Source organism: Saprolegnia diclina (assembly GCF_000281045.1).
Source record: "Saprolegnia diclina VS20 unplaced genomic scaffold supercont1.9, whole genome shotgun sequence".
Classification (NCBI taxonomy): Eukaryota; Oomycota; class Saprolegniomycetes; order Saprolegniales; family Saprolegniaceae; genus Saprolegnia; species Saprolegnia diclina.
The window spans coordinates 624,894-641,594 of record NW_008246076.1 but is presented as its reverse complement, the minus strand read 5'-3'; the positions used below and the strand labels follow the sequence as shown (position 1 = coordinate 641,594).

The following is a 16,701-nucleotide window of genomic DNA, read 5'->3' as shown; positions in this document are numbered from 1 at the left end:
GCGCGGACCGTACGAAGACGGCAGGGTGCCCTCTCGCTCCTTCTACGAGCGCATCCTCGACCATTCTACACATAGCACGTAAGAGATAGTGCATCGAAAGTGAGAGTAAGACGTACGACGGTATCGCGCCGGGCGCGTCTGCTTGAGTAGTCGCTTGCGCTTGCGGCTGCTGCACTTGCGACGCGTCGTCCCCACTAGTCGCTTGCGCTTGCGGAAGCTGCACTTGTGGCGTGTTGTCGCCTTGTCTGTGGATTGTGTTCCTAGGCATGCCATTGGCGCAAGTCGAGAGATAGCTGGCGACGTACTTGTACTTGGCCGGGTTGAGCTTAGTCGCAAAGTAGTGCGGGGTTGCGGCACTCCAAGCACACGTCCTGGTCATTCGGGTAGACGAGGCGCATCCGACGCTCCTTCTTGGACGGGTGCACGGTACCGGGCGGGAGATAGCTTCTTGGGTGCACGAGCACGGCCCATTGCGGACCGATACCTGGTGGCCTTGTGAGTGGCCTTGTGAGTGGCCTTGTGAGCGGCCTTGACGGGCCTTGTAAAAATCCTTCATTTTGTCCAATCAGAGCCGGCGCATCTGGCTTTTCCGGCAGCGTTGTTGCTTATCCGGCCCCGTTCTGATTGGACAAGCACACTACTGGAGCCAGTGATATGACGTAATCAAGCTACCACGATTGCGTAATCCGGGGAGAGCCCGTGGCGCTGGCGCTGGAATAAAATGATGATAAAATAGGATCCAGGATTTTTTCCCTCTCTTTTTCTATGCGGCGCGCCAGTAAATTCAACACTCCCGCACTACTGGCGAATTGCCTCAGAGGGAGCTGGTCCCAAAGACTGCATGGCTAAACCCACCACTCCTACGCGGCGTCTACCGCTGGCGTCGGCTAAAGAGTAAGTTTGGCACTGCATCGAGGACAATAATAATAAGTCTTCAATGCCTTAGAATGACGTGATCGCATGAACCTCAACAGCCACGATGGAAGTCGACCCGACTCTGCGCCCTACCTCGCCGATACTTGCGTGCTGATAGACCACCGAAATCGCAGCTCCTTGTCGTAATGCTCTGTGTGCCCAATGAAATCGCAGCAAGAAGCGCAATAGCCAATCGGCGTGCGCTGCGTAGGTGGTGTGTTTTTAAAATATGAAGCTTGGTGTTTGTATGCTCAGCGTGGTGTCGCAGATCGCATTGGCGTCATATCGGGCGAAGACGATGGAAGCGCTCCGGTGTGCGACCTTGAGCGGGATCCAGACGCTCGTCCATGTCTTCCGCCGCCACTACAAGTTCCTCAAGGTACCATGGCGTCTGCATAAGACCTATGCTAAGCTAGCTGCGTGCAGGTCAAGTCGGGCCAAGTGACCGCGCTCGCGAGCCTCCGAGCGCAAGTGCAGCAATGGACCGACCCGCACGACTTTGAGCCACAAACCGTGCTTCGCCCGTTCCTCGACATCATCCGCAATGAGAACACGACAGGGCCGCTCACACGCTCGGCCATGGAGGCGGTCTGCTCGATCTTGCATGTGTACGACGAGAATGCAACCTTGCATGGGATCCCGATGCAGCATGCGCTCGCCGACGTCCTCGACGCGGTCACGCAGTGTCGCTTCCAGGAGACGGAGCCCAACAGCGACCAGTATGTGCTCCTGACCGTCGTGCGCGTGCTCGACATGGTCTTGCAGTGCCGGGCCGCGGCGACGCTCACGGACGACACGATCTGGCATGTCGTCGAAGCGCTGTTCGCGATCGCGCGCTCCAAAGACGTACGTACCGCGCTACGTGAAGCTTTATCAGCTCATTCCACGGGTTAGACGCGCATCTCGGGCGTCATCCGCGGCGTCGCGACCGACAGCCTCCAGCGCATGATGCACATCATCTTTGACCCAACAATGTTGCCGCAAGCGCCGTCGCGGTCGTTTGGCCTACCATGCGCGGTCAAGGTGCTCGGCTTTCTCTGCCAAAAGGTACGCAATCGGCGTATCTCGTACAGAGCCAACCATCTATCTCGTAGATTCAGCCCACGTCCAAGAGCTCCGAGCGCGAGCTGTTGCTGTCGCTGCAGCTGCTCCAAAGCATCCTCCTCAAGCTCGGCAACCACTTGCGAGACGTCCCGGCCTTGCTCTCCTACGCCCAAGACGAGCTCTGCGGTGCAATTCTCAACTGGCTTCGCCTCGGGTTCGCCGATGCTTCCTCCTTGTCCGTATGTAAGAAGCCTCGTCCATAGATCGTCGCCGTCGTCGGGCAGCATTGACGTCCCTCTGGCATGTCTCACGGTCCTGCGGCTCGTGTGGTGCTACCTCCGCCCCGTCCTCAAGCTCCAGTGGGAAGTGATGCTCATGGGCCTCATCCCCGGCATTGTCGACCGCCGCTTGGCGCTCGAGTGGCGCCTCGAGCTGCTACAGTGCCTCGTGGACTTCCTCGCTGACGCGTCGTTCGTCATCGATGTGTTTGTCCAATACGATTGCGACAGTGACCGCTCCAACGTGCTCGAACTGCTCCTCTCGACGCTCACGTCGCTCGTCAAGCCGTCCGTGCCCATCTCGGACGCCAACGACTTTGTCGATGTACACGGACTGATCTTGGATACACAGTATCATCCACTGGATGTGGTGTAGATGGTCGACGAGCCCGAAATGGCCGACGTCGCGCTCCAGGGCTTTTGGAACCTCCTGCACGTGCTGCACATGCGCACGCGAACCGAATTCGACCTGATTGTCGGGCCGGCCGTCGAAGCGTCCGAGAACGTTCTCGCCCGGCGGGAGCGCAAGAAGCGATTCCAGGTCCCGTCGCCTCCGAATGCAGCGGTTTAAAAGTTGCGTGTAGGAAGCCATCGCTGCCTTCAACGCCAAGCCCCTCACCGGCATTAGCCTGCTTGAGGCCCACGGCTTTTTGCCGTCGCCAACCGACGCGTCGTCCCTCGGTACCCTACTCTCTCTCGCTCCTCCACTTGTACTAACGCACAGCCTCTAGCACGCTTGCTACGGTCGCTGCCGCCGGGCCTCGACAAGGTAGACACCAACTTTGGCATGAAAGACTATCAAACCCTTGTCGTAGAACTGCGTGGGTCAGTACCTCGGGACGATGGGCAAGGCGGGCGGCGCCTTGACCGACACGATCGAGTTCCACCAAGAGCTGTTGCCGGCGTACGTGGCCGCGTTTGACTTTGATGACGTGTACCTTGTCGACGCGCTGCGCATGTTTCTCTCGTCGTTTCGGCTGCCGGGCGAAGCGCAGCAGATCGACCGCATCCTCGAGTGCTTCTCCAAGCAAGCGTTTGCGCAGTGCAAGGAGCGGACGCTCTTTGGCACGTCCGTTGACGTCCCGTACCTTCTCTCGTTCTCGATCATCATGCTGCAGACCGACCTCCACAACACCAACATTCGTGACGACCGCAAAATGTCACTGGCCGACTTTCTCAAAAACAACCTCAACTACGGCCTGGACGGTGCGAGTCCGCTCCCGGAAGAGTACTTGACGTCCATCTACCACGCGATCCGCACGCGGCCACTGCGCACGTGCGACGATGCGGACGAGGTCACGTCCGAGCGCTGGGCCGACCTCCAGCGCAGCGACGGCGATCGAACGCTCCAGTCGTATGTCCACACGCCCGAGTACGACGCGCATGTGTTGGACTTTGTCGCGCACGAGTTTGTGCTGCCATTGATGGCGAGTCTGGACGGGGCTTCGATCCCCGACGCGCTCACGCATCTCGTGGCGATGGCCGAGACAGCTGCCTCGCTGCACGCACCGTCGGTGCTCATGGCGGTCGTCACGCGTCTCGGCGAGTACTCGACGCTGTGCGAGACCCCGGACGACGAAGCGCTCGAGGCCGTGGTGTACGTCCGCTTCTCGCTTTACTCCGACCTGAAAGTGTTTAGGTATACGTTTTGCAACGACCCAGTGGCGTCGAGCGCGACGCTGGGGCTGCTGCAGCTGTGGCAGTCGTGCCACATGTCGTTTGACTCTTCGGCGTGGACGTGGTTCCTCTCAGCCTTGGCTCGGCTGCGCGAGTACCATCTCTTGCCGACATCTTTCCTGCAAGACCGGTACTCGCATACTATGCAAACGAAGCGGGTTGAGACGTTGGTGTAGGCGGTCGGGGCTCTCGACAGAATCGCGCGCCGCGTATCTCGAGACGACTCGGGCTGCGGCCAAGCGCAAGGCCGCCAAGCACGCCGGTCGGTCAACGTCGGCGCCACCGTCCGGCTTCTTCACGAGCGTCTCTCGATTCTTTGCGCTCGAGCCGCTCTCGGCGCCGTCGTCGCCGGCCCACGTGGCGTCGTCGCTGCTGCTCGTCTCGGCGCGCCAAGTGGAGATCGACGACCTCTTCTTCCCGCCCACGACCGACGAGACGGACGTGTTGCCTATGGTAGTCGACCGTCTACGAATATGCTGCTGTACGCTTGTGTAGGTGACTCAGCCGTGGATCGACGAGTACTACCGCCAGTGCCCGATCGCGCTCGATTTTTACGACCGCATGGCGTCCTTGCCCGTGTTGGATGCGTTCTTGGAGGCGGCGTGCACGGCGATCGAGCGCGTCGTGCTGCCGCCGGCCAAGGCGAAAGCGTCGCCCGCGGTGCTGAGCCCGGGCGGCGCCATCTTTCTCGAGCAAATCGCAATGCGCGTCATCGCAGCGAGTCACCCGCGCGTCATCACGCACGTCGACGCGGTCGTCCATGCGCTCGACCCGTTCATCCGAGGCAACCTCGTGGTGCAGTCCATGGGGTACGAAGCCGCGGTCTTCCTCCTCGAGACGCTCCTCGCGGGCGTTGTCGCGTCCGACCTCTCGTTTGCGCTCGGCGTACTCGAGTCGCTCGACATGGACCTCCTCAGCGTCGTCGCACGCCCGGTGCTAAGCAGCGTCCTGACCATGCCACTGTCGACGCCGGACGTGTGGCAGTCGTGGCTCCGTGTCTTGTTGCGCTGCAGCAACGTCCCCGACATGGACGATTACGCTACGTACAACACCCCCTTTGGTCATGGCAGGTTGTATGAGCGATGGGAGTAGGCTGTGTGTGACGACGCTCGATGCGAGTGTCGCTGCCGACGTCGCAAGCGCCCACCCGACGCTGATGCCGCTGCTGACGCTTGTCGCGCACGCGGCCAGCATCCACGTCGACGCGCCGGCGGCCATTGCCGTGCTCGAGTCGCTCTTGGTGTTTGAAGCGAGCTTGTACGGCCTCGCGCGCCGCCATGGCCTGCCCGACACTGACGTGCTCTCGGTTCTCGGGGCCATGTGCGCGCTGCTGACGCACCCATCGACGCTGTCGTCCGAACCACTGCGGCTGCAGACGCTGTCGGCCTTGCGCAAGGCGATGCTCGAGGTGCCGGACGCTACGCTCGCGCCGTCGTCCTGGCTCGCACTGCTGCGGTTCGGTGTCATGCCGCTCACGGGCGTCGACGTGCCACACCGCGTGAACGACGACGCGCTCGATGACGCCAGCCACGTGCTGCTGTCGTTTGCGTTGGAAGCGCCTCTGACGTCGCCGGCGACCGTGGCCATCATGGACATGCTCGTGCTGCTCTTTTTACATCACCTCGACGAGTGGGTCGCCGATGCCGCCGTCGACTTTGCGACGGCCTGGCAAGAGGTAGCTTGTCGCCAACTTATGAACCATGACGACACTAATATCGAGGGTAGGTCTTGGCGGTCTGCGCTGTCCAGCTTGCAACCAACGGAAGCGACGCCAACGAAGCGCTCATCGAACAGCTGCGCAACATGGTGCACGTCGTGTACGCCGTGTGCCAAGACGAAGCGTGGTTTTTGCCGTCGGTCGCCGACATTGCGACGCTCTGCCCGCAAGTGGTTGTCTGGGACACGACAACAAGCGACGACGCGGCGCCGATGCATGAAGAAGCGCCGCTTGTCGAGGAAACAGCAGCCTAAGCTTAGACGCTCGAGAAAACGCTGTATGAAAAAACACTGCATTTGATTGGCGATTTGCTTTCACTCCGTGGATGCGACAAGAAGGGTGTCTTCTTAGTTAGTGCAGTTCCGTACAATGTACTAACTAAGCTTAGTTCGAGCGACCGTCGTCGCCATTTGCAGTCCTTTGCGCCGAAAGTAGCCGAGACGGTGATATTCGGCATACGCCGAATTTAATTTCGCCGCAAGCGCGCGCGTCTTGTTGGCGCCAGCCGGCGCTCTAGGAATTCTAGGCACTCTATACACCGAGTACCGACGCTTGCTTGCCATGACCGACTACGTCGTTAACATCCTCGATGGGTAGGAGGGTAGAGTTTGTGTGGGGACGTTGGCTTCTCCCATTTGGCGGGTTGTTGCGATGTGTTACGATTCCGATCTATCCAGAAGATGCTATCCACGCGCAAACGTATCCTTGAATCCAGAGACATCAGTCTACTTGTGCCGAGATGTTGGGTTGCGCGACCAGTGTCCAGTCTTGCACGCGTGGCGTCGCGGTGAATTTCACGTGCCGCATTTAGCAGCCGAGATGCCGAAAATAAAAACGCGGATCCGATTTGGGTGTCATTCTTTGGCAACCAACTTCGCGTCAGCATGCTCCTCGGTGGCACGAGCACGCGCAAGATGGCGCTACTGCTCGAGATGGCGGCCGACGACAAGTGGGCGGAGGTCAACGAGTTCCTCAAGAAGGGTCACGTCGGCAACCTCCACGACCGCAACGACGAGGTCCGCGCCGCCAACGCTGCCCATGCTGACCACGACGAGTAGGGCCTCACGCTCTTCCTGCAAGCGTGCGAGAAGGGCATGGCGAGCACCGTCGCAGCGCTCATGGCCTTTCCCGTCTTTGACTCGCTCCTCCACGACGTGGCTTCGGTTGCTCCACGACTTGCGGCGGACGGTACCCTCATGCACCCCTGTAGGATGGCTCGAACGGCCTCCTCCTCGCGTGCGCCAAGGGGCATTTGGACGTTGTAAACCTCCTCCTCATGCGACCGATCAACGTCAACTTTGAGAACCACGTACGCGATTTGCTGCAAGGCGTAGCGCTCGCCGTGGACTCATCGATCGAACGTAGGTGGGCTGGACGGGCCTGAGCATTGCGTGTCACTATGGCCATGCGCCGATCGTCGCGCGGCTCGTGCGCCATCCTGACGTCAACGTGGCCGTTGCCAACGAGGTGCAAGCGTCCGCGGCGACTTGGTCTCTAAGTCGTTGTTGCGACTAGTTTGGCAGCGACGGCTTTCTCACCGCGTGCATGGAAGGCCACACGGACGTGGTCGCCGAGCTCATTTCCCACAGCGCGATCGACGTCAACAAGACGCATTTGGTAGACGCATCTGGTGTTCTTATAGGTCTGAGCGTATGTAGAACGTGCGCCAAGAATCGCCGGACCGCAAGAGCCGGTCGTTCACAAGTCGACAGCGCATCACCGACAACGTACGCCATTACATGATGGCATGGTGCAAACGCACTATGTGAATAGGATGGCTGCTCGGGTTTGATGTACGCAGCGAGCCTCGGTGTCGATGGCCTCGTCGCGCTGCTGTTGAGTCACCCGAAGATCGATGTCAACCAGCCCAACACGGTATGGTGCCTTGAAGGCAAGCACCTTCATGGCGGTGGATAGAAGGCCGGACAGCGTTCATGCGGGCGTGCAAGAACGGCCATCTGGGCGTCGTCACGCAGCTCCTCGGGCACCCGAAGTTGGACATGAACCAAGTCGATCGCGTGCGACCGCAAGCAATGTCTCGCTTCGTGTACTCAAGGGCGCGCGTAGAATGGGTGGAACGCGCTCCTGTGGGCGGTGAGCGAAAGCCGCATCGAGGTCATTGCGCTGCTCGCGACGCAGCCGACGCTGGCTGTCAACCAATACGCCAACGTACGTGCGATCGTCCTTCCCTGGGATCGTTGACGGTCGCCGCATAGAATGGCGTCACGGCCCTCCTTCGGGCGTGTCAGTACGCTGACGTGCCGGCCGTCACGGCGCTTCTCCAGCACCCGCACATTGACGTCAACTGCACCAACAAGGTGCTCCTTCGCGTTCGGTTCTTTTTGGCGATGCAAACCCTAATCCTAGAATGGCATGACGTGCCTCATGTATGCGTGCAGCCAAGGCGAGACGGCGATCGTGGCCCAACTCCTCTTGCACCCACACGTGGACGTCAACCACATGAACCAGGTATATATATTCGTTGATTGGACTATAGAACGGGATCGAATAATCGTGGGCGTCTAGTCCAGTGGCACGGCGTGCATGTTTGCGTGCAAGAACGGCCACTACGACATGGTCAAGCTGCTCTTGACGCACCCGGACTTCGAGTATAATCTCCAAGACGAAGTCGGAAAAATGTCCCAAATTCAACGAAAATGACGCGAATATCTCTCGTAGACGGGTTGGCACTGCTTGCTATATGCGTCGAGCAACGGCCATGCGCCGATCGTGGACCTCCTCCTCGAGCACGACCAAGTCGATGCCAACGTTCCCAACGCCGTACGTCGTCACTTGCCGTCTCGACGGATCCCTCGAATGATGTAGAACGGCGAGACGGCGTTTCAGCACGCGTGCCACCACGGACACCTCCACGTGGTCTTGAGTCTCCTGCGCGTGGCTGACATTGACGTCAACGCCAAGGACAATGTACACAATAGTATCCTCAGATCATCCACGTCAGTTTGTCATGTAGGATGGCTGGACTGGCTTCATGCTCGCGTGTTCGTTTGGCTGCACGGCGATCGTGGATGAGCTCCTCGCGCGCGACACGCAGGTCGAGTTCAACCACACCAACCACGTACGACATGTTCTCCTGATCGTATGGTCATTTCACGAGACGCTAGAGCGGGTTTACGGGGCTCATGCTCGCCTGCCAAAACGGTCACCATGACATTGTCGTCAAGCTCATCACGCACGGCGACGTCAACATCAACGCGACGAGCACGGTACACAAAGTTGAGCTTGGGAAGCAGCGTTGCGATGCCACTAGGTCGGTGTCTCGGCCTTGATGCTCTGCTGCGAGAAGGGCAACTTGCAGCTCATTCGGGCGTTCTTTGATGCAGCCGACGCCTCGGTATTGGACGTCAACCAGAAAAACCACGTAGACAGTTGTTACTATTGCTTGGGCTCATGAATGGGAGGTAGGAAGGCATGACGGCCGCGGATTTCTTAGCGCGCAACTTGCACTGCGCCGAGACCGATCCGTCGCTCAACGACGAGATCGCGTCGATCATTGCGACCTTGTTACATATGGGCAGCTCGCTCAACGTACGTTTTGGCTATGGTCGAGCTATGGTAGGAGCATTCTGTACCTGGATGTAGGAGCGCAAGCGCAGCACCGTGTGCAAGGGCGAGTGCAAGGGCCACGCTGTCAACCTCGCGCAAATCGCTTGGAACAAGAAATGGCCGCTCGTCGAGCAGTACCTCCTCGAAGACTCGTTTGGCGACATCAACAAGACGTACCTGGTTCGCTATCTGTCACCTGTTGAGCGACGCTTCTCACGCTTCGCGTAGGGCTTCTCGGTGCTCCACCGTGCGTCGACCGACGGCCAAGAGCGCCTCGTTGCCAAGATTCTGGCGTACAATAGCGTGGACATCGACCAGCTCGACAAGGTAGTACTTTCACGGCAACACTTGAAACAGTGTTATAACACAAAGGACTAGGATGGCAAGACGGCACTCGATCTGGCGATCGATAATTTGCGTGTCGGGTGCGTCCAGCTGCTTTTGGCCGCCGGCGCCGTCATGTACCACGTACATTTCGATGTGGATTATAACGCGGTGTATAACATTTTACGCGATAGAGCGTCAAGAGCAAGTCGCGCGAGTTTCATCGGACGACAGAGTCGTCGGACGAGCGCGAACTCGCGTCGCAAGCGCTCATCCAGGAACTGCTCACGGCCGAGCAGCGCCAGCGCGACCAGTACCCGCTACACTCATACCTCCGCTTTGACCGCATCCATGACTGCATCGACAACCTCCCCCGCTTCAAACACATGCTCGAGGAAGTCGACGCCGTACGTGACCGGCACGATTGGCCATATTGAACTATTGCATTCGAATGACTAGGACGGCAAAACGATTCTGATTCTGGCGGCGGAGAGAGGCCTTGTCGACCTTGTCGTGGCGCTGCTCCGGGAAGGCGCCGAGATCGACAATCCGCAGTGGGACCCCTCGACGGTACGCCGCCAAAATGTGTACAATATTGTATTCTTTATATTGATGTACCTAGTCGATCAACGGCAAGACGGCGCTTGTCTTTGCGGCCATGGCCGGCCATGCCAACGTGGTCCAAGTCCTCCTCTCAAACCTTGCCGATATGGACGTCATCTTCACTGACAACCACGTATGCGACATGGTCAGGAGGGTTAGGGTTACATGTGGTTGGTTGTAGATCAAATTTACGGTGCTGGCGTGGCTCGACGCGCAGCTCGAGACGTCGTATGACGCGGCGCTGCTCGAGTGCAAGGACATGATTGAGAAGGAGATCTTTTATCGCGCCAACTCGTCCGTTTACGTCGACAAGCTCAAGTCGACGCTGTACGCGCGCCGGACCAACGAACCGTTTGACGAGAGCTTGTTCAAGCGCGTCGTGCACGCCGACCCGGCCCTCGGGCGCATCTTGCTCGACGACTGCATCGAGCCCGACCGCCACACACTGGGCTTCACCAAGGTGCGAACCATGGGGACCATATTTGTGCATGACATTTTGCATCTAGCTCGATCAAGTGTACGGAAGTGAACTCATTCAGCACAGCCCGCTGTACACGCTCGTCAACTACACGTCCGACAACAACGAGCGCGTGTACGAAGCCAAGAAGCTCCTCGAACACGTCGTCATGCAGCGCATCCTGGCGCTCAAGTGGGAGGTACACCTGCCCTTTTTCATGTTTTTTCAACATTTTTCATGCACTTTTCACCGTTTTTTGTAGTTTTTCGCCCAGCGCCTCTTTATCGAAGAGCTGCTCATGCACTCGGTGCTCGTCATCTCGATGACGCTCTCCGTGACGCTCGACCCAAAGCCGACGACGCAGTCGGCCGAGATGACGCTCTGGGTCATCATGATGGTGCTCGTCGCCAACGGTCTCCTCGGCGTCCAAGCGCTTCGCCCCGGCACGCTCTGGAACTTGGCGAAGGGCCTCGAACACGGCTGGCCGTCGCCGATAGTGCCGCCGCTTGCGTCGCTCAAGAAGATGGTCAAGTGGGGCATTGCCGCAGGCGTCGTGCTGAGCTCGCTCGGCACCACCGCCTTGCTGCTGTGGCTCGTGTTTCCCCATCTTCCGGGGCACCTCTCCAACTTTCTCGTGTTTTCATCTCTCGGCCTCTCGACCTTGTACTTCACGTTGCTCGAGTTCAAAGAGTACCGCGGCGAGAGCTCGGCCGAGAAGACGCCCAAGCAACGCAAGGAAGCGCGGATGTTTCACATTGGCTGGAAGTACTTCGAGTCGTTTGTCAATATTTGGCAACTCGGCACGTACTTTAGCATCCTCTGCGTCTACATCCCCGCGTCCCTCGGCATCTTGCCGCTTCTATCGAACGACGGGCTCCTCGCGCTCGGCTCGACGCTGACGCTCTCGCTCTGGATCCTCTCGCTGCAGTACTTTGCAGTCTTTCAAACCGCGGGCTACCTCCTCCCGATGATGGCCGGGCTCCTCGTGGACGTGGCCAACTTTTTCATGTTCTACGCTGTCTTCCAGATCGGCCTCACGTGCGTCTTCTACCAGCTGCTCCACACCAAGGTCGACGCGGGCTACGACAACTTGTGGATGTCATTCACGCGCACGTACTTTGTCATGCTCGGTCAATATGACATTCGCGACTCACTCGACGACCTCGACGAGCCGTTCATTGAGACGTTTACGATGGTGCTGCTCATCTTCCACGCCACTGTCTCGGTCGTCATGCTCATGAACGTGCTGCTTGCGATCATGAACAAGACGGTCGACCGCGGCCTCGAGCGCTCGAAAACCGAGGCGGTGTGGAGTTTTGCCGACTCGATTCTGCGCATGGAGCTCACGCTTGGGTCACGCGAACGCTTGAAGCTCATGTACCTCAACCGACCCGGCTACACGGACGCAGGTGACAGCGACATGGAGCGGTTGCCATTGCTGCGGAAGCTCACGAGCGCCAAACAGCCCAAGCACCGCGACGGTGCAGTGTCTTTTTCTTTGCAAACGATGAGGTTGACGGTACTATGGTAGGTATTTTGAACCCGGCGTTTGCCGACAAGATGCTCAAAGCCGAGTGTGCGCTCGACGACGACGACGCGCGCGTCATCAAGGAGCTCGAAGAAACGGTGCACGAGTGGAAGCAGCAGCTCCAGAGCCTCGAGAGCGTCATCGAAGGCGAGATCGAGACGCTTCTCGAAGCCATTCGACACGCCAACCACTTTGCGCCGACCGCGATTCTCGGCAACGAAGCCGAGCGCATCGGCGCGACCAAAGCCAACGTCTCGCTGCGCTTCCGGACCGTCTTGGAGCAGCGGCCGCCCGAGCTCAAGGACATGCCGTCGCGCATCAAGGACGTGCAGCGCGCGGTCGAAGCCGAGTGCCTCGCGTTCCAGCTGGCGCTCACGAGCCTTAGCGAGTCGGACGATTTCTTCTATCGCGTCGTGCACGGTCTCTCGCTCAACAGCGCGATCGAGCGCGGTATTACGACGATCCGCGCCCAGTTTGGCAAGGCGGTTGACGCCTTCCAGCACAAGGCCGACGAGGAACTCACGCTCGGCGACCTCCAGACGCAGGCCACCGAGATCCAAGCCACGCAAGTCGCCGCGTTCAAAGAGCAGTCGCAGCGCTGGGCGATCTTCACCGAGCTGTTCAGCAAGCCGCCGCCAAAGGAGCCAGCGCTCTTTACGGCCAAGTCGCTGGGCACGAGAGGCAGCACGGTCACCGACTCGGACGTCGCGTCAAACGTGGCGCGGATCGAGTTGCAGATGAAGCGCCAGGCCGAAGCCGCGCAAGCCCAGAATGCCGCCCTTGTGGAGCAAATGGCCGCGATGCAAGCCACCTTGAACCGGCTCATGGACCGACTCGACGCAAAGACCGACTAGATTCTGATGGTATAACTCAATGCTGCACTTTGGCTCGTGTGCTAGTTGGCCACGCGTGTGCCAACCGAGCTAGGTCGGGTGTACTGCAGCCTCTAGGGCCGAGTCGAAGCGTCTTGGGGTGCTGTCAAACGGAAGCCAGTCCTGCACCGTCGCCGTGATACGAAGATGCAAGGGCTTAGGGTCTCTCTGCAAATCGACGCTGGCTAGAGCGACAGACACGCATCCTGTGACTCTATCTACTACACGGTTTAGTCGGACGCGTCGTCGTCATTCGCTCCGTACGACCCTTTGCTACCCAGCCCCGTGTACTTGAAGCCTTCCCGGGTCAAAAAGCCGTGGACGGCGCGGAGACACGCGTTGTAGTCCTTCGTCTCGTATTCGGTCGCACTGACGCGCTTGATGCTGGCTTTGCCTTTGGCAAGGAGGAGCTCGACGATGTCCTTGCACACGGTGCGGAGGCCGTCGCGGTCGCGTAGGAAGTTCTTGACCAAGGCGCGGACCGCTGGTGTGCTCGGCACGCGCGACGCGTGGTTGGTCTTGTTGGAAGGCGGGAGCGCGACCGTGAGCGTTCCGGTCGTCTTGGACTCGCGCAGCACGGCCTTGACGGTGGCGTCGCTGCGCCCGAGCCACTGCGCGATCTTGCCGGTGACGTCGACCACGCCTTCCTCGCGCAAGCCCACGTGCAGTCGCAAGATGTCGAGCTTCTCCTCCAGCGTCAGCACCGTCCGGCGCTTCGCCTTGACAAACGCAACGATTGCTGCGCGGTCGGCTTGGCCATCGCTGCCTTTCTGGCAGACTATCCGAAAATCCGGATATGCATAGGTGGCATATGCCACATCTAAAGGTGCTTGTGCCGAATTATTTGTGGCAGGTGCCGCACGACGTGCTTCCGGATATGGATACGCTGAATGTGGCATGTGCCATCTTTAGCAGCTGGCACGCGCCAGCTGGCGTCACAACCCGTGGGATGCTTGGGCTCCGCATCTTGCCCAGAGCGTCGTCCTCGGACCATGCTGCGCGAGGTGCTGCCGGTGGTCGCGGGCGTCCATGTCGAGGTCGACGGTCTCGATGGACTCTCCAAGGATGAGAAGCGGCGCGTACTCAACCGCGTCCGCCAGCGGGAGTACCGGCGACTGGACCTCGAGGAGCTGCAGATGCTGCGGCGCCGCGTCGCCGACCTCGAGCAGACGTGGACGGCGCTAACCGTACACGGGAAGCGCGACCGCATGTGCATGCTGCCGTGGAAGGACGTGGCGCTTGGCCTGCGCGATGAGACTCGAGTGGTGGTCGGCAAGAACCGACAGCTGCGGGATCAGCTCGAGTACTACACGACGATGGCCCGCGTGCTCGGGTCATGGGTCGCGCGCCTGAGCCCCACGTTGCAGGTACCATGCATCATTGGCGTCGCAAATGCGGAGGCTAACGTCGTGCATAGGCGTCGATGCCACCGACGCCAGCCAACTGGCACTCGGTCGCGCTGCCCGCCGACGCCGGCGCCCGCGGCCTCGCGATGGACTGGCTCATGACGCGCTTGTACCACAACGTCGACGGGACGTTCCAAGCGAATGCATTCCCGTCCAACTCGGTCCAGGACTTCTCCGACATAAACATTTACCTGGACGACGGCAAGTTTCAATTTGTGGTGCGCAGCCAGCGCGTCGTGCACGCGTCGCTGGCGTATGTCGAGGGCGTCTACGGCGCCTTTTGCGACGACGTGACCGAGATCGGCGTTGAGAACAGCACCGGCAACTGGGTGCGCCGCATCAATCAAGAGGTTAGTGCAATCTGGGAAAGGCCAGCTGCTAGAGGCGACCGTGGTAGGAGCTCGAGGGGCAGAACCTCGTGTATGGCCACCAAACGCTCATCAAGGGCGTCGAGCAGCACTACTTGTGCCGGCGGTACACGGAGCCCGGTCGATTTGTGCTCGTGGGCCAAAACATCGTCGAAGACGCTCAATACCCCTCGAGTCAACGGGGCATGTACGAAGAAACGGGCTGGTGCGCAGCGTCTAATTTGTGGACAATTGCGTCATGATCCGAGTACGTAGGCGCGTCATCGAAGCGATTGGACCCGACCAAACGCTCGTCAAGGACTGCATCACCGTGACATCGCTCAGTGCTGCGGATGGAAGCGGGTACCTCTCGCTGGACGAATATGGCGCTTTTTTCGGTATTGAAGTCTCGGACGACCAAGAAGAGTACTTGACGGTCACCAACTTTCGTCGGCGCCTCCAGCGCTTCTTCGGCTATCTCGATCGAGATCTTCGCGAGTATTTGACGCCACCATAAGCGAAATACCTAGCCCTTTGACACTTTCTAGCTCCTCTTGGGTCTCTCACAACATGATTTATGGTTATAGGCTTGCACAATGGTGTAGTCTGAGGTAGCATTCGAGATAGTACAGTATAGGCGCTTCTTATTCTACAGGGTTGCGATATCTCCAATCAAGACGGTGACCATTGTGTTGGTAAACCTACCCCTAAGGAAACATCCATCCTGCTCATCCCTGGCACGGAGACTATGGAGCGAGATGTATGAAAATCATCTATTACGAGACGGGACGCAGGGAGCTCGGCGGCCCATTGTAGGCGACAGCAATGCGCATCGTCGTTGCGCTCGACGACAGAAGCGGGTGCGTCGTCTTGGCACTTGGTGGTGTTGTCAAAAGATGCTGTCGGCTTTTCCGCTTCGTGCGCTCCAAGTAGGGCGGGATCAAGAGGCAAATGATGTACGCAATCACCGTGTGCCACGCGTCGGCCACGTCATCGTTCCAGAGGTCGCCCCCCAATTTGCGCAGCGTCGCCGCGAGCGCAACCCCGAGGCAGTCAAAGTACTCGAGCTTGACGCCATATTGAATGTGGCTCACGGCCAGCGCCGTCATGTCGGCGCACGCATCGGCCGAGTGCAAAATGTGTCGAATCGCGCCGACGATATTGACCAGCGCTTTGCTCTGGACGTGCATCGAGTTGCGAAACACCGCGCGGGTCTCGGGGTTGAGCCTGTAGAGTTGGCCGAAAAATGTATCGTAGAATTGCACGATCGCCGACGTGGCGCTGGAGGCCTCGGCGTCCGGCTCGGTCTCTTGCTTCTCTTGTTGTTGCTGCTTTTGCCGGTGTTGCATCTCGCCGCGGAGTCGGCGGCCAATGACGTCGTCCCAGCTCTGGCTCATGAGCGCTTCGTCCTTGTCCGTGGGCATGCGGGTCGCGATAAAGTGAGGCGCGTACTTGAGCAGCAGTCGTCGGTGGTCTCTTGAGAGAACGAGGCTGCCATCCGCCTTGGTGTGCACTGCGTAGCGCTCGGACGACCCTTGGCACCCCATTTCAATAATGTTATAAATTGTCTGGTTTGCCGTCAAGACGATCGCAATATGACAATCGAGTCGGGTTTATGGCGTGCTATTGTTCCAGCGCTCAACGCCGTGTAGGTCGGTATCGACGACGACCGTTGCGCGTTGGCGTCGCTCCTATGCGCCCCATGTCGGGCGCGACAGAACGATACGAGAGTGCACCCAAACACTGGATTCTCGGGCGAGATGAGCTCACAAACGTCAAATTTGTCCTCTACAACAACAAAATTAGAGCGTTTTAGGGTTGGCGCACCAAGATATAGAGTCCATTCCAAGCGCCGAAACCAACTGTGCTTCACCACTGATGGCCACCACTGGTGGACGACAGCACCAATAATGTTCAGTTCCAGTGTGCTGTTTAATACAGAGTTAGCAGAGGCGCCTTGAGCGAC

General features: G+C 59.1%; 5 protein-coding genes across 5 annotated transcripts; 3 read left to right on the top strand and 2 right to left on the bottom strand.

The window, feature by feature from the left end:
* Window positions 1-1,192: 1,192 nt before the first annotated feature.
* On the top strand, window positions 1,193-5,957 carry SDRG_03890 (hypothetical protein). Its single transcript, XM_008609534.1, has 14 exons — window positions 1,193-1,294; window positions 1,342-1,761; window positions 1,810-1,962; window positions 2,010-2,173; window positions 2,223-2,562; window positions 2,614-2,778; window positions 2,822-2,918; window positions 2,969-3,006; window positions 3,053-3,834; window positions 3,877-4,044; window positions 4,091-4,367; window positions 4,410-4,957; window positions 5,007-5,589; window positions 5,640-5,957. Exons 1-14 carry the CDS (start codon window positions 1,214-1,216, stop codon window positions 5,883-5,885), a joined length of 4,062 nt encoding a protein of 1,353 aa, XP_008607756.1. The 5' UTR covers window positions 1,193-1,213; the 3' UTR covers window positions 5,886-5,957.
* Window positions 5,958-6,515: 558 nt separating this feature from the next.
* On the top strand, window positions 6,516-13,032 carry SDRG_03889 (hypothetical protein; the record flags this gene model as incomplete). The annotated part of the gene is made up of 28 exons (XM_008609533.1): window positions 6,516-6,647; window positions 6,690-6,794; window positions 6,842-6,940; window positions 6,997-7,098; window positions 7,147-7,248; window positions 7,290-7,358; window positions 7,405-7,471; window positions 7,549-7,649; window positions 7,699-7,800; window positions 7,848-7,949; window positions 7,999-8,100; window positions 8,158-8,259; window positions 8,311-8,412; window positions 8,458-8,559; window positions 8,606-8,710; window positions 8,757-8,858; window positions 8,903-9,013; window positions 9,058-9,180; window positions 9,235-9,378; window positions 9,427-9,525; window positions 9,577-9,666; window positions 9,717-9,929; window positions 9,982-10,092; window positions 10,145-10,258; window positions 10,307-10,585; window positions 10,632-10,781; window positions 10,845-12,063; window positions 12,114-13,032. The coding sequence occupies 28 exons, from the start codon at window positions 6,516-6,518 to the stop codon at window positions 12,962-12,964; spliced, it is 5,100 nt and encodes a 1,699-aa protein (XP_008607755.1). The 3' UTR covers window positions 12,965-13,032.
* Window positions 13,033-13,212: 180 nt separating this feature from the next.
* SDRG_03888 (hypothetical protein) lies at window positions 13,213-13,888 on the bottom strand (the record flags this gene model as incomplete). Its single annotated transcript, XM_008609532.1, has 2 exons — window positions 13,213-13,752; window positions 13,868-13,888. The coding sequence occupies 2 exons, from the start codon at window positions 13,886-13,888 to the stop codon at window positions 13,213-13,215; spliced, it is 561 nt and encodes a 186-aa protein (XP_008607754.1).
* Window positions 13,889-13,974: 86 nt separating this feature from the next.
* On the top strand, window positions 13,975-15,252 carry SDRG_03887 (hypothetical protein; the record flags this gene model as incomplete). The annotated part of the gene is made up of 4 exons (XM_008609531.1): window positions 13,975-14,349; window positions 14,400-14,738; window positions 14,786-14,961; window positions 15,012-15,252. 4 exons carry the CDS (start codon window positions 13,975-13,977, stop codon window positions 15,250-15,252), a joined length of 1,131 nt encoding a protein of 376 aa, XP_008607753.1.
* Window positions 15,253-15,499: 247 nt separating this feature from the next.
* On the bottom strand, window positions 15,500-16,282 carry SDRG_03886 (hypothetical protein; the record flags this gene model as incomplete). Its single annotated transcript, XM_008609530.1, has 1 exon — window positions 15,500-16,282. The coding sequence occupies one exon, from the start codon at window positions 16,280-16,282 to the stop codon at window positions 15,512-15,514; it is 771 nt and encodes a 256-aa protein (XP_008607752.1). The 3' UTR covers window positions 15,500-15,511.
* Window positions 16,283-16,701: the final 419 nt, after the last annotated feature.

Excerpts from the sequence above, each read along its gene's own strand:
- SDRG_03890 (XM_008609534.1), top strand. The coding sequence starts at position 1,214 with ATGGAAGCGCTCCGGTGTGCGACCTTGAGCGGGATCCAGACGCTCGTC. Across the intron at positions 2,174-2,222 it reads CTCAACTGGCTTCGCCTCGG|ATCGTCGCCGTCGTCGGGCA; the intron begins GTTCGCCGATGC and ends CCTCGTCCATAG. Across the intron at positions 2,919-2,968 it reads AACCGACGCGTCGTCCCTCG|CACGCTTGCTACGGTCGCTG; the intron begins GTACCCTACTCT and ends CACAGCCTCTAG.